General features: G+C 37.6%; 1 protein-coding gene and 2 long non-coding RNA genes across 4 annotated transcripts in view; 1 reads left to right on the top strand and 2 right to left on the bottom strand.

The window, feature by feature from the left end:
• Positions 1–26555, top strand: part of LOC133540729 (serine/threonine-protein kinase Nek7) — a 151045-nt gene that overhangs the window by 109463 nt on the left and 15027 nt on the right. Inside the window, exon 8 of the mRNA XM_061883587.1 lies at positions 23897–23991. Within this exon, the coding sequence (XP_061739571.1) occupies positions 23897–23991 (95 nt within the window). The remainder of the gene's footprint in view (positions 1–23896; positions 23992–26555) is intronic.
• On the bottom strand, positions 8636–12818 carry LOC133540728 (uncharacterized). The gene is made up of 4 exons (XR_009803704.1): positions 12255–12818; positions 11645–11722; positions 9004–9075; positions 8636–8887 (listed from the first exon to the last, which is right to left on the bottom strand). It is a non-coding gene; the product is annotated as an uncharacterized LOC133540728 (long non-coding RNA).
• On the bottom strand, positions 12935–19791 carry LOC133540727 (uncharacterized). Of its 2 annotated transcripts, XR_009803703.1 has the most exons (4): positions 18701–19791; positions 18028–18162; positions 14471–14546; positions 12935–13554 (listed from the first exon to the last, which is right to left on the bottom strand). It is a non-coding gene; the product is annotated as an uncharacterized LOC133540727 (long non-coding RNA). The 2 variants fall into 2 exon arrangements; XR_009803702.1 differs by lacking the exon at positions 18701–19791 and having other exon boundaries at positions 18028–18694.

Raw genomic sequence — 26555 nt, 5'->3', positions numbered from 1 at the left:
CCGGATGGCAGAGCTTCTCACCCTATCTCTAAGGGAGAGCCCCGCCACCCGGCGGAGGAAACTCATTTCGGCCGCTTGTACCCGTGATCTTATCCTTTCGGTCATGACCCAAAGCTCATGACCATAGGTGAGGATGGGAACGTAGATCGACCGGTTAATTGAGAGCTTTGCCTTCCGGCTCAGCTCCTTCTTCACCACAACGGATCGATACAACGTCCGCATTACTGAAGACGCCGCACCAATCCGCCTGTCGATCTCACGATCCACTCTTCCCCCACTCGTGAACAAGACTCCTAGGTACTTGAACTCCTCCACTTGGGGCAGGGTCTCCTCCCCAGCACAGAAATGGCACTCCACCCTTTTCCGGGCGAGAACCATGGACTCGGACTTGGAGGTGTTAATTCTCATTCCGGTCGCTTCACACTCGGCTGAAAACCGATCCAGTGAGAGCTGAAGATCCCGGCCAGATGAAGCCATCAGGACCACATCATCAAAAGCAGAGACCTAATCCCGTGGCCACCAAACCGGATCCCCTCAACGCCTTGGCTGCGCCTAGAAATTCTGTGTCAAATGACACACAATCCACTTTTATGTCACGACCCACCAGTTGGGAAGCACTGGTCAACTGTATAACAGTTACTGTAATATTTCTATGTCTGTCCAGAGTGATTGACCACTTTGCAAAAATGAAAAGGAGACGTTACAGTTTACTTCTCAGAAAATGATTCCCTGAACAGACACACAACAGTTGTTCATTTATTCTACTACTGTGGCTTTATTGTTTTGTGTATATTTTCTAGTTTTGTGTATCTGAAATAGGATTAGCCACATTGCCATAAATGGAAATTAAATAATATAAAATAACCCAGAGATGTAGGGGTGCTTTATTTTTTGTTTTACTTTTGTAGATGTTAAATTTGCAGATGATTACTGCAATAAATATTTCAAAAAGATTCATTGCTCTTCCCTTTTGCTTTTACCAGTAGCAGTTTAGAAGTCTGGAGTAAAAAAGTGCACAAGTAGGTCAAATGCATTAGTTAATTTCAGGTGGTTAATCAAAGATCCATACAACATAATCTGATATGATTTCATAGTTTAAAGCACTATTTTATGTATTTTTTATGATAAATAAGTGCTAAAAATGTTTTTGCTTGCGCGCTTTGCACGCTCACATGAATTACTTGTGCCCCAGGTGTACCCCAGTGCAGTATTAGGTCTAGTGACGCCCCTGGTGGGGAACCTGCTATTCATGGTCCAGTCCATTTGTTAATACAATTTGATACTTTATTTTCTGTTAACTGTGTTCAAATGAATCTCTTTATAGCAGCTTCATTAATAAACAGAAAGTGCTGCCCCAACTTCTTGCTGGCATACCAAACTAAATGAAATAGATTGGAATATGTCATGTATTTTCCACTGTCATTCACACTGACTCACATCCCTATGTCAAACCGTTATTACCACACACAGCATGCTATTCTAGGCCCTTGTGCTGCAGCAGAAAGCAACAGCACCCCCTGAGAAGGTGTGAAAATCAGGATGACTGTGAAAATGTCTGATTGCTCATTAAACGTTAAGGCCACAGCACCCTCTTTAGGCTGACTGAAGACAGACAACTACATGTATATTCCCAAAGGGGGTTACTTCACTCCCATTCTACATATATTTCATGTTTTGGTGCATAAATTACAAAATTGTTTATACTCATTCAAACACAGTTACTATTTTGTACTTAGATTCTTTCTTGATGTTAGTGAACAATTCATGTATGTAACTGATGCCCTCCCAGCAGAATTGTATGACTTAAGTTTCAATATATGTGCAAGTCACAGGATGCAATCCATAGAGGACTCATCTTTTCACTCTCTTTCTAAACCTTTCCATTGAACAGTTTTTTTTTCCAAGAGCAGATCCTATCTTTAACACTTTAGTGTGTGATTTTCCTAGCTATGTCCAGCTGCCATACTTCACCCTTAAAATCAGAGCAGAGGTGAAGGGTAGATATGTGCAAAAGGAAAAAGTAAAACCAGTTGAAGAACAGAAACAATGGTTTTAATAGAAATCTGATGCAATCATTAAAAACAAGACACCAACCAATTGCCAGTAATAAGTAGTATAACACATCTGTGATTAACATCTGTAATGAGGGAGGTGTTAACCATGGGAACTGGAGGCGTAGGAAATAAAAAGAAAGGAGACTCACAGATGCTGGCTTTTGAACTTTGCGTCGATAACTGTCTGGATGGTTCGCTTCCCCTTTGGTCCGGATGACACCATGTCGAATATTTCCAAAAACAATTTGAAATGTGTACTCGTCAGACCACAGAACACTTTTCCACTTTGCATCAGTCAATCTTAGATGATCTCGGGCCCAGAAAAGCCGGTGGCGTTTCTGGATGTTGTTGATAAATGGCTTTCGCTTTGCATAGTAGAGCTTTAACTTGCACTTACAGATGTAGCAACGAACTGTATTACTGTATCACTGGTTTATAAATGTAAAAATTAGATATTCGGTTTCACTATGTAAAGCGCTTTGAGTCACTGGAGAAAAAGCGCTATATTAATATAATTCACTTCACTGTATTTAGTGACAGTGGTTTTCTGAAGTATTCCTAAGCCCATCCTTTAGAGATTGATGTCCGTTTTTGATACAGTGCCGTCTGAGGGATCGAAGGTCAAGGTCATTCAATGTTGGTTTCCGGCCATGCCGCTTACGTGGAGTGATTTCTCCAGATTCTCTGAACCTTTTGATGATATTATGGACCGTAGATGTTGAAATCCCTAAATTTCTTGCAATTGCACTTTGAGAAACGTTGTTCTTAAACTGTTTGACTATTTGCTCACGCAGTTGTGGACAAAGGGGTGTACCTCGCCCCATCCTTTCTTGTGAAAGACTGAGCATTTTTTGGGAAGCTGTTTTTATACCCAATCATGGCACCCACCTGTGCCCAATTAGCCTGCACACCTGTGGGATGTACCAAATAAGTGTTTGATGAGCATTCCTCAACTTTATCAGTATTTATTGCCACCTTTCCCAACTTCTTTGTCACATGTTGCTGGCATCAAATTTTAAAGTTAATGATTATTTGCACAAAAAAAAAAATATTTATCAGTTTGAACATAAAATATGTTGTCTTTGTAGCATATTCAACTGAATATGGGCTGAAAATGATTTGCAAATCATTGTATTCTGTTTAAAATTACACCTAAGACAATTTCCCAACTCATATGGAAACGGGGTTTGTACGCATGTGCATCTTGTTGTGAGCCAGTCTGCCCTATAAGAGGAGGATAGACATGTGAGGTATGCGAGATATACGAGGACCTGGTAATGTTTTTACACTGGTCCAAGTTTCTCTATACAACAGGAGAGCTCAAGTGCTTTTATTATGTTTAATTTACTGAAAAAAGGTTAAATCACTCCCAAGTTTTGAACTGAACTGGCCATTCTGTTGTCATTCGGGTGCCGGGGTCGCCATTTGAATATCACATCTTGGCACGTATTTCCTCTGCTGCACAAAAGTGAAACAGTCTGTTCCAGGACAATGGTCAACCTGAGATTTGTTCTCATTTAACATATAGCAAATGTTGGAAACACCTTCTGAGAACATTTGGAAAAATAACAAAATGCAAGTACAGTAATTGAGATGTCTATAAAAAAAAATGCCTCATAAGACCTAGAATATGCTGCTGCGTAGAGGTGCTACTCTGCGCCGACTTACTTCTCCCCCTCCAAACCCTCTTACGAAGCTTGTTGTTGTTCTCCTCTGATTTTAAATAGGACCTGAAATGCAAAACCATTTTTTATAATGAGATGGTACCTGCTTTTGTGTATCTGGGATCCCCATAAGTCCATAAAGTTTGAAATCCAACTGTGGAGGCACTGCGAAGATATTTATAAAAGAGTGAAGTGAATTATATTTGTATGGCACTTTTCTCAAGTGACTCAGTGCTTTACATAGTAGAACCCATTATATAAGTTTAAACCAGTGTGGGTGGCACTGGGAACAGGAAGGTAAAGTGTCTTGCCCAAGGACACAACGGCAGTAACTAGGATGGTGGAAGCGGGACTTGAACCTGGAACCCTCAAGTTTCTGGTTCAGCCGTTCTACACTCCGATAATAATAAATATCTTGCCTACCTTCCTACTTCCGCCAAAACGGTTGTTTGGAATTTGCTCTGACTTGTGACGTTTTTTCCAATTGTGACGTCAGCAGATATCTCTCTCTCTATATATATAGATATATATTAAAAAGATATCCCCATATTTGGTATGAATTTACACAAAGAGCTTTGCACGAGTCAGCCATTGTAGGTTGACGCTGTTGTCAAAAAGCTCCTTTTTTTCTGTCATCTTGTTGTGGGGCAGACTGGCTCGTACATGCCCGTGCGTGCTCCGCTATCGTTTTTACTTATACTGTATTTTTCGGACTATAAGTCGCAGTTTTTTTCATAGTTTGGCCGGGGGTGCGACTTATACTCAGGAGCAACTTATGTGTGAAATTATTAACACATTACCGTAAAATATCAAATAATATTATTTAGCTCATTCACGTAAGAGACTAGACGTATAAGATTTCATCGGATTTATCGATTAGGAGTGACGCATTGTTTGGTAAACTTATCGTATTTTCTATATGTTATAGTTATTTGAATGACTCTTACCATAATATGTTATGTCAACATACCAGGCACGTTCTCAGTTTGTTATTTATGCTTCATAAACTTATTCAGCCTGTTGTTCACTATTTTTTATTTTAAATTGCCTTTCAAATGTCTATTCTTGGTGTTGGGTTTTATCAAATAAATTTCCCCCAAAAATGCTACTTATACTCCAGTGCGACTTGTATATGTTTTTTTTCCCTTCTTTATTATGCATTTTCGGCAGGTGCGACTTATACTCCGGAGCGACTAATACTCCGAAAAATACGGTATCTGTCAGTAGACCTGATATGTAAGCGCTAAAAACATCAACTTGGCTAATGGGGAGAAGACACTGTTGAAGTGGAGCCACGAAGATAAGACCGCCCCCAAAACGGCTCAGAAAGCGGTTTGAAGACGATGTGCAAAACATAATCAATGCAAAATTTTGACCAAAGAACCAACATTGCATGTTTTGTAGACCACAGGGAAGTATTTTAAATGAAGAAAAAAGATTATATTAAGTTCCCTTTAAATTAACAGACTACAACAGCCTATTTCTTGAGAGAAAAAGCATGAGTGTCGATATTCTTTTTTTCACCAAACAGGGAATGCCGAATCGTGAATATTTGGGGCTCCGCTGTTATCTGTTCAGGAACAATCAAAAAGCAAAACTCGCTATTCCACAACAGTTTCTGTTTCCACATGCAAAACTAAATAAAATCCCAAAATCTTAGAAATCCTTAAGTCATCAGCAGAGGCATTGCTCCTGTTATATGTACGATCAGTGAAAACAAGTCTTGCACTAGAGCAAATGAGATGTTCTATATTGGTGGGTGGAACAATACCTTGTCTGCATATTTTATGCCTTTATGTACTGCTGCTGCAGGAGTGTTGAGAAAACTTTTGAAATGTGTCTGTCACCGCCGAAATGTTATGTTTACACTGAGCGCGCAGTCGTCTTAAGTTTTACAACCTGAGAAGCCACTTTACAACAAAACTCACCGGCTTTGATAAAACATATCCATTTGGAGAAAGTACATAAAAGTATGAGCAGTTGTTAAACTCTGTTTACATGTAAGACTTAGTTAATGTATTATTTAATAATTGTATTCTTATTATATTATAATTGTTTATTTATATTTAGCCATCCGGTGAAATGCAATTTTAATTTATAACAGTCGTCTTAAGTTTTACAACCTGAGAAGCCACTTTACAACAAAACTCACCGGCTTTGATAAAACATATCCATTTGGAGAAAGTACATAAAAGTATGAAAAACAGCTTTGTGTGCAATTGATGTTTGTGTATTGCCCTCACTTTATGAGCCACTAGTGCACGTTTTTTCTGAAAGAATATAAACATTCTCACGTTATCGCTCAATGTTTTAACAAGCCAACATATTTAAAAAACAGGCTAAAGGATGGCACGGGGTGCAGGTGGGTAAAGTGTCTAGCTCAAGAATGGCGGAAGTAGGGATTGAACTTTGAACCCTCAAGTTGCTGTTACAGCCGTTCTACACAACGAAAAAATGCCAATTTTAAGTTATTAAATACATTTTCAGATTGTTTAATGGCTTAGTCTTATATTAGACAAGCCTTTTTATACAAGTTTCTAACATTAACATCCTCTTTCATTATTTGAAGGGATATTTTCTCTGTCATTTGTTTGAAAAGAAGCAATGCCTGCTTTTGTTAGCGCTTGAGCAGTTGTTAAACTCTGTTTAAATGTAGGACTTAGTTAATGTATTATTTAATAATTGTATTCTTATTATATTATTATTGTTTATTTATATTTAGCCGTCCGGTGAAATGCAATTTTAATTTATAACAATATTAAAGGGATAAGTCCAGCCCCTGTTTTATTCACATACCTGCATATGTGGCCCTCTAACAATGTAATAGTAGGGCACCTGTGATGATTTGAATCTACATTTAAAACACTCCCTTTGGGTTTAGATATGTATTGGATATTCTTTTATAATTTTGCTCCACAGGCACATTTGGAGGTGCGGCAAAATTGTAAATGAAACCACACCCCACCCTCTCCATAAGTAAACTTTTTAAATGTACACTATAAATATATACTGCATCTTTAAGACAAACAACACCACTATTTTTTTTTCCCAATGCAGTAGAAAATAAACTTCATAAATAGTTTGTAGATGTACCGGTCACAAGATTAGGTACACCTGCCCACTCTTGGATCAACACAGAGCTGCTTTAAAAGAAAGCTGCTTATACCAACATTTATGTAACTGAATGTTGTGCGTCAGTGTTATTGTATGCATCGCATGACTAGATAAAATAATACCTTATCTAACACTGTATTGTGGTCTTTCAAAACAAGTCGAAATATTGCAATTGTACCGTCATTTCCCAATTGTGTAGTGGTCTATCTTGACAAAACAGTACTGTGTAAAATGTCTTGTACAAATAAACACAGAAGTACTTATTGAAGCAGGCGGGTGGACATTAGACGAGAAGGATTAGCGCTGTAAAAGCTCAAGTCAAAGAGGCTGGCTGACAAGAGATACCAGAAATGCCCAAATAAGTACGTCCACCACAGTTTGATGTCACACTGTTAAAAGAACTGCAAAACTACATTTTTTTCAGGCTTCCAAAACTACATGCAAGTTCATGCCCAAATACATGAACCTTAAAATGTGATGCTTTGGCATTGTTTAACACGACTAACACCATGTCAGAAAAGACTAAATTCATCAAAGGTTCCTCTTAAAATCATCTGTTCTAAAGGCTCCATTGTATCTGATTTGAAGAATGAAAATTCATACTTTTTTAAAAATGTTCCCAATATTAAGTATTCACTCCACCTAAAATGTTATCTCACACCATACGTGAGTTACATCTATCCTTGTGATTTTTTGCCCCAAGGTAATGTGATATTCTAGAAGTCTGTACAATCAAAAAAAGTAATACAATATCACATAACGTTAGATGCTTTCCCAAGATATTTATTAACTTACCTCCCACACAAAACCACTTACATTGTTGAAATACAGTGTAGTCAAAGCCATTTGCAAAATGGAAATCAATCTCAACATGGCTTTCAGTTTATTTAAATGAAGAAGTAACATGCCCTTAATTTAAGCATGTTGAAAGAGCCTCAGCCCTACACTGCTGCCTTTTATGCAACTATTAGCATAAGAGAGGCTGATTCTTTTTAATCAGCTTATAATGAATGTTAGGGGAGCTTGTTCAGGCCGCGCCATAAGACCACACACACATGCATGTTTGTAGGCAGGCAAGAGCGCGCGTACACACACACACACACACACACACACACACACACACACATACGTGTTTGGGTGACATATGAGGACTTATGACAAAAACGTGACATATGGGGACATGCCTTTCCAATGGTCCTGCAGGCCTGGGAATCAGACGGTTAGTGAACCAGAATTTTAGAAACACAGTGGTCTATTGAGATTTTTGCAACTCTTTTGTTTTTTTCTGAACCTGATTTTTATGGTACATATGAGGACTTGTCAGGTTTAGGTGACAAATGAAGACCAGAGTGTTTAAGATTTCAAGTTTATGTGACATATGACGACCATGACGTCACAGAGTGTTTAAGATTTCAGGTTCATGTGACATATGATGACCATGACATCACAGAGTGTTTAAGATTTCAAGTTTATGTGACATATGATGACCATGACGTCACAGAGTGTTTAAGATTTCAAGTTTATGTGACATATGATGACCATGACATCACAGAGTGTTAAAGATTTCAGGTTCATGTGACATATGAGGCTAATGACATCAGAGACTTAACAAAACCACCTGAGTTGGTTTAGTTGATGTGTTGTCATTTTAAAAAATCCCAATCCCATGCTACTGTAATCTAAAACCAAGAAGAGTTTAAAAGAAACATGGGTAAAAATGTAATTGTCGATTAAGTGTAACTGAATTGTTTTTGTGGATTTTGTCGCTAAGAATTATCTGGAATAAATACAAAACGCTTGCTGTTTATTTTGCTTTTTTAATTGCTGGTAACATACTCAAACTACCACAGAAGATGTGGGAAAACATTTTTTTCCCCTTTTTTTAATATAATTCTGTTATGGATGTAGTACTTGATGGCAAGCCAATCTCTGTCCTGTAGAGCTACTAGTTCTTTATGGAGGCAGGCTTCACAATCTTTTTTACCTGGTACTTTGTTGCCAGTTACAAAATGCAACATGTGTCATTCAACTGCTTCCACTTCTTCCCCTTTGCAGCTGTCATAAAGGAGACAAAATACAATTTCTTACTGAAGGAATAATGACTATAACACAGTGAAAAGGTGCAAAACGTAATATAATATTCTAGTAAATGATGTGGATTATTTATTTACCCCGCTTTGGATTGGACCAAGTGGAAGAAGCTTGAGACATACCCACTTCCAGCGATTTGTCCTGCTGTCAATCTGAAAGGAAGAATTAGAAAACTGTAAAAGTAAACATTTAACATATTGTGCTTTGTGAAGCAGTGGAGTATATGTGTTGTCCGTCTATTTATCAATAATGCAGACGAGGAGTGTTGGCTGAGTTCTTAACATTTGCTTTCAGAGCCTGCATATCACAACATACAAGATGCCGTCATGGCGACACAACCTATCCCGGGCTACCGCGCATGCTCGTCACTCCTGTTGCATGCTGGGTAGGGTAGTTCTTTTTTCCCCTGGCTAATAACATTAAACTATAGTACCATGTATATGCGTTCAGTTTATAAAAGCACCAAGCAAACAGATATGGTCATAATTATTTTAAGTCCACTACGCAGAATAAACACAACATTATTAATATTGCTACTACGGATAATTTGATCAAAAATTCCCTAAAACAGCGCACTACCTATAATATAAGTTTTTTAAACATAAGATCCCTGATAAAAAAAAAAATGTTTCTGCTGTTACCTCAGAAATTGCCTGTTCAGATGTTATTATTGTGGCTCAGAGATTTGTATGTAGATTATATTTATTTTCCATAACAAACAAGATAACTTAAATACCCTGGCAGTGGCAATAAGCTTAAATGTTTGTATTTACATTTTTGGAGTTGATTTTCATAAAATTTGCTATTTAACTGCTACTGTTTAACAAGGACTGATTTAAATTGTGTTTGCACAACAAATGTTTTGGCGCTTTTGTTCATGTGGGAGAATATTCCAATAAAGGTGCACTACACACTACTTTTGAATTCATTATTGGGCTTTGCGTATACAATGCAGTTAATCGCGATTAATAAGAGAAATAGTGCGATTAACTTCGATTAAAAATTTTAATCATTGCCCAGCACTAATATATATACAAACCCCGTTTCCATAAAAGTTGGGAAATTGTGTTAGATGTAAATATAAACTGAATACAATGATTTGCAAATCCTTTTCAACCCATATTCAATTGGAAGCATTACAAAGACAACATATTTGATGTTCAAACTCAAACTTTTTTTTTTTTGCAAATAATAATTAACTTTGAATTTCATGGCTGCAACACGTGCCAAAGTAGTTGGGAAAGGGCATGTTCACCACTGTGTTACATCACATTTTCTTTTAACAACACTCAATAAACGTTTGGGAACTGAGGAAACTAATTGTTGAAGCTTTGAAAGTGGAATTCTTTACCATTCTTGCTTGATGTAAAGCTTAAGTTGTCGTGTTTTACGCTTCATAATGCGCTACACATTTTCGATGGGAGACATGTCTGGACTGCAGGCGGGCCAGGAAAGTACCCGCACTCTTTTACTACGAAGACACGCTGTTGTAACACGTGGCTTGGCATTGTTTTGCTGAAATAAGCAGGGGCGTCCATGATAATGTTGCTTGGATGACAACATATGTTGCTCCAAAACCTGTATGGACCATTCAGCATTAATGGTGCCTTCTCAGATGTGTAAGTTACCCATGCTTTGGGCACTAATACACCCCCATACCATCACACATGCTGGCTTTTGAACTTTGCGCCGGATGGTTATTTTCCTCTTTGTTCCGGAGAACACCACGTCCACAATTTCCATATATAATTTGAAATGTGGACTCGTCAGACCACAGAACACTTTTCCACTTTGCATCAGTCCATCCTAGATGAGCTCGGGCCCAGCGAAGCCCGCGGCGTTCCTCTGTCTTGTTGATAAATGGCATTTGCTTTGCATAGTAGAGTTTTAACTTGCATTTACAGATGTAGCGACCAACTGTAGTAACTGACAGTGGTTTTCTGAAGTATTTCTGAGCCCATGTGGTGATATCTTTTACACACTGATGTCGGTTTTTAATGCAGTACATCGCTTACGTGCAGTGATTTCTCCAGATTCTCTGAACCTTTTGATAATTTTACGGACCGTAGATGGTAAAATCCCTAAATTCTTTGCAAAAAAAATGTTTAGCAGTTTTAACATCAAATATGTTGTCTTTGTAGCATATTCAACAGAATTGGGGTTGAAAATTATTTGCAAATCATTGTATCCTGTTTATATGTACATCTAACACAATTTCCCAACTCATATGGAAACGGGGTTTGAATGTATTTATATAAATATAGCCTATTATTTGCGCACTATTTACAAGTTATGTACCAAAAACACGACCACCGAAAAAATACTTTGATCAATGAAAACAGCGCTGCAAAAACCGGCTGTAAACAAGAGGCACTGCATTTTCTGAATTGAAACACTCATTTTAAAGCTTTGACATTAACATTTTAACACACACTAATCTGGTTCAGAAAATATGAGGACCTTATATGAAACACACTTTTTGGTTCAAACAATATGAGGACATGACGAGTGCTCACATGTAGAATTTATGTTGTTGACTTGTAACATCTCCTGTTTTGCTAAACATGAGTTCCAAACTCCCTACTGACTAACATGGATGTACCCTTACGAAAATGTTGTCATATAAACTGATCTGTGAGAGATTAAAATTAATAAATGTCTTTCAAAATATAGGTTGGGTCAAATTTAGAGCAGATATAGTAAAAATAGACATGTAATAACCTGTTGGAGGGATGAAGTCGGTTTATGGCTGTCATCTGAATCTAGAGAATGTTGAGATAGAACCTCAACAGTTGGTTTCTGCAACAAAACACAAAAATATAATGTCATAACTAATTAATTATAACATTCTCACCACTTTTTGTTGATAAAAATCTGAGCATACAATGCCAGATAAAGGGTAAAGATTATTACAGAGTTTCAGCTCTTAGACAATTCATTAAGAATGTAACACACACAAAAATCTGGTTCAGAAAATATGAGGACCTGAATTGAGACACTCATTTTAAAGCTTTGACATTAACATTGTAACACACATTTTCTGGTTCAGAAAATATGAGAACCTTATATATAACACACCTAAGTCTTTCTTGCTTCAAACAATATAAGGACATGACGAGTGCTCACATGTAGAATTTATGTTGTTGACTTGTAACATCTCCTGTTTTGCTAAACATGAGTTCTAAACTTTCTACTGACTAACATGGATGTACCCTTGCGAAAAAGTTGTCATATAAACTGATCTGTGAGAGATTAAAATAAATAAATGTCTTTCAAAATATAGGTTGGGTCAAATTTAGAGCAGATATAGTAAAAATAGACATGTAATAACCTGTTGGAGGGATGAAGTCAGTTAATGGCTCACATCTGAATCTGGAGAATGTTGAGATGGAACCTCAACAGTTGGTTTCTGCAACAAAACACAAAAATATAATGTCAGAACTAATTAATTATAACATTATCAGCACTTTTTGTGGATAAAACTCTGAGCATACAATGCCAGATAAATAGTAAAGATTATTACAGAGTTTCAGCTCTTAGACAATTAATTAAGAATATAAAACACACTAAAATCTGGTTCAGAAAATATGAGGACCTGAATTGAGACACACATTTTAAAGCTTGGACATTAACATTGTAACACACACTAATCTGGTTTAGAAAATATGAGGACCTTATATGAAACACACCTAAGTCTTTCTTGGTTCAAACAATATAAGGACATGACGAGGGGTCACATGTAGAATGTATGTTGTTGACTTGTAACATCTCCTGTTTTGCTAAACATGAGTTCCAAACTCCTTACTGACTAACATGGATGTACTCTTACGAAAATGTTGTCATATAAACTGATCTGTGAGAGATTAAAATTAATAAATGTCTTTCAAAATATAGGTTGGGTCACATTTAGAGCAGATATAGTAAAAATAGACATGTAATAACCTGTTGGAGGGATGAAGTCGGTTTATGGCTGTCATCTGAATCTAGAGAATGTTGAGATAGAACCTCAACAGTTGGTTTCTGCAACAAAACACAAAAATATAATGTCAGAACTAATTAATTATAACATTATCAGCACTTTTTGTGGATAAAACTCTGAGCATACAATGCCAGATAAATAGTAAAGATTATTACAGAGTTTCAGCTCTTAGACAATTAATTAAGAATATAAAACACACTAAAATCTGGTTCAGAAAATATGAGGACCTGAATTGAGACACACATTTTAAAGCTTGGACATTAACATTGTAACACACACTAATGTGGTTTAGAAAATATGAGGACCTTATATGAAACACACCTAAGTCTTTCTTGGTTCAAACAATATAAGGACATGACGAGGGGTCACATGTAGAATGTATGTTGTTGACTTGTAACATCTCCTGTTTTGCTAAACATGAGTTCCAAACTCCTTACTGACTAACATGGATGTACTCTTACGAAAATGTTGTCATATAAACTGATCTGTGAGAGATTAAAATTAATAAATGTCTTTCAAAATATAGGTTGGGTCACATTTAGAGCAGATATAGTAAAAATAGACTTGTAATAACCTGTTGGAGGGATGAAGTCGGTTTATCGCTCACATCTGAATCTGGAGAATGTTGAGATAGAACCCCAACAGTTGGTGTCTGCAACAAAACACAAAAATATAATGTCAGAACTAATTAATTATAACATTAACAACCACTTTTGGTTGATAATATTCTGAGCATATAATTCTACATAAACAGTAAAGATTATTATAGCGTTTTAGCTCTTAGACTATTATTTAAGAATGTAACATTCACTAAAATGTGGTTCAGAAAATATGAGGACCTGGATTGAAACACTCATTTTAAAGCTTTGAATTAAACATTGTAACACACACTAATGTGGTTCAGAAAAATATGAGGACCTTATATGAAACACACTGAAGTCTTTTTTAGTTCAAACAATATGAGTACATGACAAGTGATCACATATAGAATTCATGTTGCTGACCTGTAACATCTCCTGTTTTGCTAAAGATGAGTTGTAAATTCCACAGACTAACATGGATGTACGCTTAAAAAATGTTGTCATATAAACTGATCTGTGAGAGGTTAAAAGGATTAAATGTCTTTTGAAGTATAGGTTGTGTCAAGTTTTTAGCAGATATAGGGCAGCACGGTGGAACAGGGGTAAGTGCATGTGCGTCACAAATCGAAGGTCCTGAGTAGTCCTGAGTTAAATCCTGGGCTCGTGATCTTTCTGTGTGGAGTTTGCATGTTCTCCCCGTGACTGCGTGGGTTCCCTCCGGGTACTCCGGCTTCATCTTACCTCCAAAGACATGCACCTGGGGATAGGTTGATTGGCAACACTAAATTGGCCCTAGTGTGTGAATGTGAGTGTAAATGTTGTCTATTTGTGTTGGCCGTGTAATGAGGTGGCGACTTGTCCAGGGTGTACTCCGCCTTCCGCCCGAATGCAGCTCAGATAGGCTCAAGCACACCCCGCCAACCCAAAAAAGGGACAGGTAGTAGAAAATGGATGGATGGATGGATAGTAAAATAGTCAAGTAATAACCTGTTGGAGGGATGAAGTCGGTTTATCGGTCACATGAATCTGGAGAATGTTGAGATAGAACATCAACAGTTGGTGTCTGCAACAAAACACATAAAAATAATGTTAGAACTTATTAATTATAACATTATCAGCACTTTTTGTTGTTAACATTATGAGCATATAATGCCAGATAAATAGTAAAGATATTTATAGAGGGTTTCTGTCTCTTGTCCCGCTCATGTCTTGAGATGAACTTCCCTCGGTACTCGACCACAAAAGAACCTTTTTAAATTGATGCAAGAGCAAATACACCATATCCTGATAAAACAGTTTATCAATTAACAATGTTTGGAATATCTGTTTTAAAAAGCAATAATAATAGTCGTTACTTGACTAAAAATTCTATTACAAACAGAATTACTCTTTCATAAATGTAAATAATTATTAAATTAAGTACAAACCCCGTTTCCATATGAGTTGGGAAATTGTGTTAGATGTTAATATAAACAGAATACAATGATTTGCAAATCATTTTCAACCCATATTCAGTTGAATATGCTACAAAGACAACATATGTTTGGTTGTGTATCGGCTGGGGACATCTCTGCGATGCTGATCCGCCTCCGCTTGGGATGGTTTCCTGCTGGCTCCGCTGTGAACGGGACTCTCGCTGCTGTGTTGGATCCGCTTTGGACTAGACTCTTGCGACTGTGTTGGATCCATTGTGGATTGAATTTTCACAGTATCATGTTAGACCCGCTCGACATCCATTGCTTTCCTCCTCTCTAAGGTTCTCATAGTCATCATTGTCACCGACGTCCCACTGGGTGTGAGTTTTCCTTGCCCTTATGTGGGCCTACCGAGGATGTCGTAGTGGTTTGTGCAGCCCTTTGAGACACTAGTAATTTAGGGCTATATAAGTAAACATTGATTGATTGATTGATGTTTGATGTTTTTGGTGCAAATAATCATTAACTTTAGAAATTGATGCCAGCAACACGCAACAAACAAGTTGGGAAAGGTGGCAATAAATACTGATAAAGTTAAGAAATGCTCATCAAACACTTATTTGGGACATCCCACAGGTGTGAAGGCTAATTTGGAACAGGTGGGTGCCATGATTGGCTATTAAAACAGCTTCCCAAAAAATGCTCAGTCTTTCACAGGAAAGGATGGGGCGAGGTACACCCCTTTGTCCACAACTGCGTGAGCAAATAGTCAAACAGTTTAAGAACAACCTTTCTCAAAGTGCAATTGCAAGAAATTTAGGGATTTCAACATCTACGCTCCATGATATTATCAAAAGGTTCAGAGAATCCGGAGAAATCACTCCACGTAAGCGGCATGTCTGGAAACCAACATTGAATAACTGTGACCTTCGATCCCTCAGACGGCACTGTATCAAAAACCGACATCAATCTCTAAAGGATATCACCACATGAGTTCAGGAACACTTCAGAAAACCACTGTCACTAAATACAGTGTGTTGCTATATCTGTAAGTGCAAGTTAAAGCTCTATTATGCGAAGCGAAAGCCAATTATCAACATCCAGAAACGCCGCCGGCTTCTCTGGGCCCGAGATCATCTAAGATGGGCTGATGCAAAGTGGAAAGGTGTTCTGTGGTCTAACGAGCCCACATTTCAAATTATTTTTGGAAATATTGGACACCGTTTCATCCGGACCAAAGGGGAAGCGAACCATCCAGAATGTTATCGACGCAAAGTTCAAAAGCCAGCATCTGTGATGGTATGGGGGTGCATTAGTGCCCAAGGCATGGGTAACTTACACATCTGTAAGTTACCCATCTGTTTGGAACAACATTTGCTGCCATTTAAGCGCCGACTTTTTCATGTACGCCCCTGCTTATTTCAGCAAGACAATGCCAAGCCACATTCAGCACGTGTTCAGCTTCATAAAAAAAGAGTGCAGGTACTTTCCTGGCCGGCCTGCAGTCCTATCAAAAATGTGTGGTGCATTATGAAGCGTAAAATACGACAGAGGAGACTGAAGCTCTACATAAAACAAGAATGGGAAAGAATTCCACATTCCAAGCTTCAACAATTAGTTTCCTCAGTTCCCAAACGGTTATTGAGTGTTGTTGAAAGAAAAGGTGATGTAACACAGTGGTGAACATGCCCTTTCCCAACTACTTTGGCACGTATTGCAGCCATGAAATTCTAAGTTAATTATTATTTGTAAAAAAAATTATTCCGTTTGGATTTACATCTAACACAATTTCCCAACTCATATGGAAACGGGTTTTGTAATTAATGTGTTACTTGAAAAAGAAAAGTTTTAAATATCTAGCATATGCAGTTGAGAGACATTTCATGAGAGCAGAGTGTGTGTGTGCCTTTAAAAAGCTGTGCCTTTTGCCAAGTGACGTGGGACTTCAGCGCCCAGACATAGCAGAATAGTTCAGCTGTATTTTTTAGCTTAGCAGTGGCAGTTAAGATTGTTATGTTGAATGTTTTTGTTTGTGTGTGGATGAGGCCTCTTTCTATTTGATATCGTGTTCGTAATTACTTCCGGGGGTTGCTTTCATTAGTAAAAAGATATTACCTGCACTAACCCTTCTGTGCTTCTAACGCTGTCTTGTTGACATACAATCACATCAAAAGTAGCATGCCACATTACATAAAAGGCATCGTAACAGCGTTGTAGCGTACATAAAAGTTATTAGCTTACTCGTTACCGGTAAAAGTAACAGCATTAGTAACATCGTTTTCATATACCGCTGTTATACCATCCATCCATCCATCCATCATCTTCCGCTTTTCCGAGGTGGCAGCAGCCTAAGCAGGGAAGCCCAGACTTCCCTCTCCCCAGCCACTTCGTCTAGCTCTTCCCGGGGGATCCCGAGGCGTTCCCAGGCCAGCCGGGAGACATAGTCTTCCCAACGTGTCCTGGGTCTTCCCCGTGGCCTCCTACCGGTTGGACGTGCCCTAAACACCTCCCTAGGGAGGCGTTCGGGTGGCATCCTGACCAGATGCCCGAACCACCTCATCTGGCTCCTCTCCATGTGCAGGAGCAGCGGCTTTACTTTGAGTTCCTCCCGGATGGCAGAGCTTCTCACCCTATCTCTAAGGGAGAGCACCCCTACCCGGTGGAGGAAACTCATTTGGGCCGCTTGTACCCGTGATCTTATCCTTTCGGTCATGACCCAAAGCTCATGACCATAGGTGAGGATGGGAACGTAGATCGACCGGTAAATTGAGAGCTTTGCCTTCCGGCTCAGCTCCTTCTTCACCACAACGGATCGATACAACGTCCGCATTACCGAAGACCCCACACCGATCCGCCTGTCGATCTCACAATCCACTCTTCCCCCACTCGTGAACAAGACTCCGAGGGGCCATAGAGGTCGGGTGCATTGTGAGCTGGGCGGCAGCCGAAGGCAGGGCACTTGGCGGTCCGATCCTCGGCTACAGAAGCTAGCTCTTGGGACGTGGAACGCTGTTATTCCAAACACTTCTAATTAAAGCCATATAATACAACCTCTATTAGACTGTAAGGAAATGATCCAAATGAGATGTTGATACAGTTACCATTGATATGATACATAACAAGACATACCTTTCCAATCATTGATCCACTGGGCCTTAAAACAAGACTTGTCACATCCAGATCAAATAAACTCGGTAGCTTCAGCCTCAGGATTACGTCTCGCTCTTCTTTTGGGCACGATGTCTATATCATGTGTTGATGCGCCTAACAAATCCACACATAAAAATGAAAAAAGTCAGTGACACAGAAATAAAACAAAGAACCAAACCCTTCAAAAACTGTTCAATTTAGGATCAGTGCAGACATGAAGCTTCTCAAACAAAGAACTAATGTAACAATATCAGTAACATGCCTACTCCACAGTGCTTATCAGCTTGAAATATTTGTATTTGAGAAAAAGTATAAACAATTTGAAGAACTCTAGTCTGTCTTGTTTAAAATTAAGAAAAGGTTTACTAGCATAGTGATCAAGGGTGATGGGTCAAATGCAGAGAATAATTTCACCACACCTAGTGTGTGTGTGACAATCACTGCTACTTATAATCTTCCATGCAACTTTAAAAAAAAAAATCTAAATGCCTTGGCCTTGGCCCAGAACTGAAATGCTTAATTTGACCTCATAAAATCAAATCTGATTGCAATTAATAACAACAAACATTTAACTGTTGTTTACAATGAACTATTTTCCTATGTTAAAAAACATTGGTCTATTTAATTACGTTAAACTCCATTTTATGCTCACCTGATTCAACCATGCTGCCGAAGACTGTCAAAGATGGTTTGTGGCCAAGATAGATATCCCCCTCCGGTGATGCAGGTCCCGGAAGTGCTGTTCACTGAGCGCTCTGTTGTGCTCAAAATCGTGTGTGAAGTTTTGTATTTCGATTATAAATGGTCCTTTTGGAAAACCCTTTTTATATATATATTCAATATTAAGTGTGATACGTGAGCTGTATAACTTCCATGAGGAAAATAATTAACTAGTGATTTAGCCATCTGTTAGGATCAGACATCATCCAACGGCCAATCAGGCGGCGCCTAACTGAAAATTGGACCAATCAGACGCCGAGACTCTTCACAGTGGGCGGAAGTAACCATCTTGAATACAATGTGAAGTGAATACCTCCAAAAACAATCCCCAATTGAATCCAAAATTTGTCCCAAAGATAAAAATACCAAAATCATGTGCTATTGTAACCATTTGAAAATATTAAATACTGTACGTAGTTTGAATTCCATTTGAATTATCGCCTTTGTCGCAATCAAGGTTGAAGGTTTTTTTTCAGGCACATTTAAAGTAATTATTGTGCGGCATTGTATTTTAGACAACAGAATAGAAAAAAGCCCAATACAGTAAAATACTGAATCAAACCGATTAAATCATCACCATAATCCCTTTATTATTGATTGTCTAGCCCAAATCCTCTCCAGATAAACCAAATGAATAGATAAAACTAACATAAAAAAGGTTGAGATCATCAGATCAGTTGAAAATGTGTTATTTGATTTAGATTTCAAAAGTGTGTTCATTGCTGTAATGATTATATGTTTTTCAAATGTTGGAGTGTGTGAGTTTCTGCCCCACACGACATATGAGGACATATGACATATGAGGACAAGTGTGTGTGTGTGTGTGTCATAATAGCAAAGATGGCCACTAGGGGCAAAATCGAAAGTGACCCAAAAAATTACACACACTTTCACACACTTTTTCTGAAAATTTGACAAATGAAGACTTTAGAGATTTTTGGTCTGGGAACATGCTGGGAGGGTCTAGAACACGATAGCATTGCGGGAAATATGGGGACATGGAAAATGTCCCCATATTTCAACAGGTCCCCATATGTAAGGTGAAATTTCATAAAAATGTCCCCATATGTCACTTTGACAAACGCACACACACACACACACACACACACACACACACACACACACACACACACACACACGAGAAATCCAGTCTGATGACCAATTATAACCTCCTGTTTATTCCTCACTCTTCGCTCCGGCTTCCTCTCTGCCTCTGCAGAAGCTGATTATTTTTTTTAAATGACAGGTAACACTTCATTATTCAATAACGTTCATTGTAAAAAGAAAAAAAAGCAACAACAAAAATGTTTTTTATCAGCCCAATTATGCCTTCACCGAAATGAAAAGTGTCAGCTTATATATATATATATACTCCATATACTGTATATCTAATATGAAGCTTGTAGTAATTTTGTTGAATGCAGTTCTGTCGTCTGTTAATATTCAGAATGATTTCATACAAATGATCACTCCTACATCTTTAACAAACGATCCTGATTCAATCTTGCTGCAAGTGGATATTGGACTTCAATTTCTATATGCAAACACAAAATTACACATAAATGCGTCTAACTTTATTGTCTCTGTCTGACATGCAAAGTGGACTTTTCAATGTTCGATTCCAGCATAAAACTTGAGGCTTGTACTAATTTCCAAATAAATGATTACAAAATACATACGCTCATTTCTTGCAACAAATTTGAATTCCTCACAGTGTACCAACTTTAAAGACTTCTTTCTTTGTTCGAATAACCAATGGTCTTAAGGATGCATTTTATTTCAGTCAATTGAAAGCTCGTTGAAAAGATTGGGCACCACCGGCTATCAATAACAATTATGCAAAATGAGATATTTATTAGGAGTGTCCTAATCTGATTTTGAGATTGGATATTGGTCCGATATCAACAAAAAAAAAACAGTATTGGATTATATCAACTTGCATCTGAGATAGACGCTCCGTTACAAGCAAACCTGCAGCGCATTTTCTTGTGCAAATGTCGACTATCAGTTAACGGCTAAATGTCCTCCAATAATCTTTTCTTGTATTTTAGTGAAGTCTTTTCCAAAAGGTAAACATGGTTGGAGCTAGCAGCTAGACAATAAATGAGCACAAAATAGAACACAAACTTGACATACGTTATAAGTGTCTTTAACTGTTGTGTAACCTTAAGATTGATGATACACTCTTACCATTTGGATCCAAAGGAATCTGCCCATAAATGTGTCATAAGTCAGCAATAAATTAAAATGTTTTAACAACTTTAGATCTATTTATATACATGTTTTATTTTTTGTAAGGTTTTTTTTACGTTTTTTTTTGCCTTTTTGTCAAAAATAAAAATTGTTTTATAATATATTTATGCAAAATATGCAATATTAAAAAAAAAAAAGTTTTCGGAGTAGAATATTTAAAGGTTGGGTAATTACAGCTAATTATTAATGGCAGAGTTGTTTTTATGATTGTATTTATGATGATTGTATTGTCTGTTTTTAATTTGAAACATGATTTTATATTGTCATTTTTGCCTTCTCTTAATTTACTGTAAAGCACTTTAAATTGTCTTGTGTACAAATTGTGCTCTATAAATAAACGTGCCTTGTGTGTGTGTGTGTATGTATATATATATATATATATATATATATATATACACATATGTATACACACATGTATATGTATACATATATGTTTGTGTGTATATATATATGTGTATATATATGTGTTTGTGTATATGTATGTGTATATATATATATATATATATATATATATATATATATATATATATATATATATATATATATATATATATATATATATACATACTGTATTTGTATATATATACACATATATATGTATACATATTTGTGTATATATATATGTGTGTGTGTGTGTGTATGTGTGTATACATATATATATATAAAAAACTGCTAAATCATTTGCATTCTCGTGATTTAATGGCATTTTAACTAATTTACGCTCATCAAAGCTCTGAGAATTATGCATCCTAATTTTCTGGCGCCATCTGGTGGTTCGGGGGTGCATTTACACCAAAACAAATTGTTTTGTTTTTCAATCAGCAAGAATGAGATTAATTCAGTTTTTATGGCTAAAAGCATACTAATGTACCAGAATTACGTTTGTTTAAAAATAGCCGATATAATGGGAGTCAATGGGGCCAAAAGCTTTTATAAGAGAAAGTGAATATACTTTCTTTGTATCTTATTCTAACGTATTCTAACCCTATTCCAACAATGTTGAAATCAAAAACACAATGCAAAAAATTTGTGAAAAACACTAACCTTCAAACTGAACAATCCTATCAATTAAGCAACACATCTAATGTCCGATTTGGGCCTTAGGGTTGCACAAATGTTAATGAAACAATATTTTATGTTTAAAACATGACATTTGTCATAATAACCAAGTATCAAATAGTTATAGTTTCATATTACCAAGATAAAGTCTCCTAGACACAAGTATATTAGAAAGTCTCCAGTAACAACTGTGTCTGCATCATTTAACTCAGTACTTCATGAGCTTTTTTTTTTTGTCCTGTTTAGCTTCTCAGGCAAATCATATAGTTGATGTAGATGCCCATATCGGCTTTTCAGATTTACTTTACAAATGAGAAGTGTAGGATACTTCTTTTGTTGCCTTATTTGAATTTGACTTTATTAAATGTATTTATATTATCATTTGGTGCAGCCGGGCCGGAGCAGGAGGGGATAGAAAGAGAAAAAAAGGGAGAGAGAGGGGGAAATTGTGGGGATAAGAGGGGGATTAGACAGAAAGACAAAAACAACAACAGCAAATACAACAATAACAACAACAACAATAGAACAACACCAGCAAATACATAATATGTACAAATATGATCGTAAGCTACTTCATGAGCTTAACTTAATTATGGTGGCCACTTGTTGTCACAAAAACCCAATTACTACTCCACTTAATTAAAGACAGAATAAGTCTATTCCAGATGGTTAATAATTTTTTTTCTTTAACTACCATTTTTTTGGAGTAAGGTCACTTGATCAAGTCTTCTCTAACAGTCCACACTACAAAATATTGAAAGTATGTGCTGATGTTGTATCGGATCAATATCGGTATCGGCCAATACTCAAAACTCCAACATCTTTATTGTATCCGAAGTGATAAAGTTTTATTGGGACACTACTAATATTCATTGCTGCCAAACAGCCCATTCATAGCATGGTCCTCATGTTGTAGGTGTTGCTATGAAAGGTTTTGCTTTCAAACACATATCATGCAGATACAGTGGTATTGTGGTGAGAACATGTTACATTAATTGGCATCACTCAGAACTCTGGTTATTTTGGAGTACCAAGCTTCCATATAAATGCCATGAGAGTATGTGTAATAACTGAGTACAGGTTAGCAAAACGTCCGACCATATGTGATTAATGTTTAACTGCTGCTGAATTTGCTCTGTAGACTTTTACATGGGAAATCCTTGCAAACAGACAGTAAATGCAAAAGGCAGCCCTTTAAGCTCTGTTAAGAATGTAGCAAATCTATAAAGCGACCTGCAGTGTCTCAAAGACATGATGTAAAGCTGTGGTTCCAGTTTGAGTCCAGCTGGGTGAAGGTTGATTCTCGGGAGTGCTGCCAGTCGCCATTGTAGATTGAGATTCTTAGGTTTCAAAACTAGAACCAGAAATGGGCCTGTGTCTGAGTCTCCATCAATGCTCCCGGGGCGTCTTCACTGGCTGCTGTTTCAGATCATTACAAAGCCCGCTAATCAAAACTGATATATGTATATTGCGTGTCAGCTACGCATAGATACACAACTTTGTCATGCTTTAACAATTGCATGCACTTTGTGGATGTGCGTGGTTATGTGCAACCATTAAATATCATCTTACGTGAGCTGACTAATATTAATAGAGGCAATATACTTTAATGGTTCCCTGTAGTTTTCCTTACTTATACTCTTACTAAAATACCTTGAGCATTCCAGTCTCTGAAGTTGTCACATTTGAAGAAAAATCTTTAGTCCTAGTCTGTTTCCTGTACTGTGTGACCTTACATTACAATGTTTATAAACTGGGGAAAGCAATGTAGTAAGGTAATAATTACTGTTCCTCCATGTCCTATTCCTTCATCCAGTGGGTACTCCATACTACATGTCACCGGAAAGGATACATGAAAACGGATACAACTTCAAGTCGGACATCTGGTCGCTAGGATGCCTGCTCTACGAGGTAAACCATGGCAACGCAAATGCATACAGTGTACAGCAGGGACAATATACTAGGAGCCCATGGGGACAAATGCGGCCCAGGAATGACAATATGCTGGCCCCTAAGTTTAGTTCCAAAATTTGGACACAAACATTTTTGCAGGACATTTCCTTCGAAACACCAAAGTGTTCCTGTTGTATAGAGGAATTTAGACCACTCTAAACACATTGGCAGATCCCTCCATCGACATGTTAACCTTACTAACAAACATAGAACACTGGATTCCAAACCTGTGATTTACATAAGTGAGACGTTCCTAAAGGCTCCCCTTAAAGTGCTCTCTACGAATTTTGGTAGTGTGATTTATGTACCGTAACTAAGGTGTTGCTGTTGTTCGTTTATTTCGGATGCAGTCAGTAGTCATTTGTTCAACTCCTTTAGATATATTAGTGGTGTTCCTCAATGTTTAATTTTTAGTCCTCTCTTTTTCATAATTTCTGTTATTCAAATGGTGGCCCTTGAGTTCAGTTCAAAAAACGTTTAAGAGACTAACATCTATGCTGACAATTCTTAAAAACACTAGAATGCCATGAAAAGGTATCTTTGACTGTCTTTTGTGCATAAGGCTATCTTTTGTGCATAAGGTCCTTAAAAACAGAAGAGTGCTCCTGTAACTCTGACAAAATAAATAGATGAAAGTCAAACGTCCACTAAAGAGGACGCTAGTTCTCTCCGGAATAGACAAACTAAGACTTAATAGTGAAGAGAGAAGTTTTTGGGAAATGTGGCCCCCCAAAACAATTCAATTGAATATCGCAGGTGTACAGCCTGTTCTCTCCAAAAGTTTAGTAGCATGCTGTAACAACAAAGTAGTTTGGTGCAATTAGTCGAAATTAAAACTATAGATATTTATGATTATTTATGATTTATGACTATTTATGATTGTCAGAATTACAGAGGACAGAAATTTTCTGAAAAAATTTAATGACTCAGAGGAAGTGACTTTGTATAGCATCTTGTCCGCTGACCAAAGTTGGCCTGTAGCCTACTAGCTGCTGCAATCAAACGGTACATATCTCTCTTCTTCATCTCTGTTCCCATTCATTGTCAGCTGACACGATTAAGTGCCAATGTATTGAAATACGTTATTCACACAGATATGAAGGAGATGCCTAGAATCACATTTGGTAGCTTCGGACATGCACCTGTTGTCCTCACCATTACATGTATCTTGAGTTTACCAGACTTGCAGAAGAGCTGCAGCAACATTTTGCATTGTGAAAAATTAATATACGGTAGTAGTAAAAGTTGATATCATAATTTCAGTGTTGAAACCTGAGCCTGAGTAGTTTCAGATACGTCACTCACCTTCCTTTAATGCTTTGCTCTCTTCTGTTAACTTCACAGGTCTTTCCTCTACTGTTGAACCTATCTGTTCTGAGAAAATTAAAAAGTTGGAGGCGGTTTGAATGGGGTAGACCTGTAGATACTTTAGCAGAGACAATTCAATACACCTTGTCAAGGTAGGCCATGCAAGCCTCTCGAGATACAGATTTGAGCACTTATTGTTCTCCAAGCTGTGCACGACCATGCATATTATGCTATTTGAAGACCAGACCCCTGCGGTCCACACTGCTTGGGCCCATCGTGCAGCCACATTACAGAATGTGGAAACTTTCTCTCCTCCTTTCCTCTCTGCTCTATTCTCCTCCCTCCTGCTGTATTCCCTCTGTGTGCCTCCCTTTTCCTCACTTAACCTTCAGGCATAAGGAATTCACAGAGACATCGAAACTTGATCCCTTTGGTACTCATTGATTTCACTCTGAACATGGTACAGGCTGAGGATTGTGTTGGTTTGCGTGTACCCTTATGTGAAACGACTCCATTTGAAAGAGCCTGTATTTTTTCTCATTCACATTCTTGTGCCTTTAGGTTAGGTTGCGTCCAAAGAATCGGTCAATACCTGATCATTGTATCTGCGTCCATCTTCATCTTCCATTCTGTTTGATCCCTTTCTCCTTGTGTCCAACCTCATTACATCCTTTGACCCCGCCATGTGCCCCCGGCCAAACCCCCTTTTCTGTTGTAACGGCAGTCGTCAAGGTTGTCTCCCAGGGCGACTGAGTAGGTACGGAGGTTGAGTTTGATCAACACTAGTTGATAAATCTCACATCTCACAATATTTTATTTTTTCCAGCAAATATTCCTCCAGAAATTCATTTTAGACATACACATGCATGATTTCTACTTGTGTGTTGTGGTAGCCATTCATCCTTCTTTGCGGTCTCGTTACATCTCCTTTTCTGCATTGATGCTGGTTCTTTCAAAGCTGGCAGAAGACTCTGTTGATTTTTGTGGACTTCATGTACAATATATGACACATGGGTCTAATTTATCCTTATACACAGCATGTATGGGATTTTGATATACAGTGGTGCCTCAGTTTTTGTTTTTTTAATCTGTTCCAAAATGTTAGCCGTAGACTGAATTGTAAGAAAACTGAATACATGTTTCCCATAAGCAATAATGCAAATCCAATCAATTTGTTCCACACACCCAAATAGATTACAACAGAACACATTTTA

This window comes from Nerophis ophidion, linkage group LG22 (genome assembly GCF_033978795.1).
Source record: "Nerophis ophidion isolate RoL-2023_Sa linkage group LG22, RoL_Noph_v1.0, whole genome shotgun sequence".
Lineage (NCBI taxonomy): Eukaryota > Metazoa > Chordata > Actinopteri > Syngnathiformes > Syngnathidae > Nerophis > Nerophis ophidion.
The sequence above is the reverse complement of the archived record's forward strand: the minus strand, read 5'-3'. Positions and strand labels throughout refer to the sequence as shown.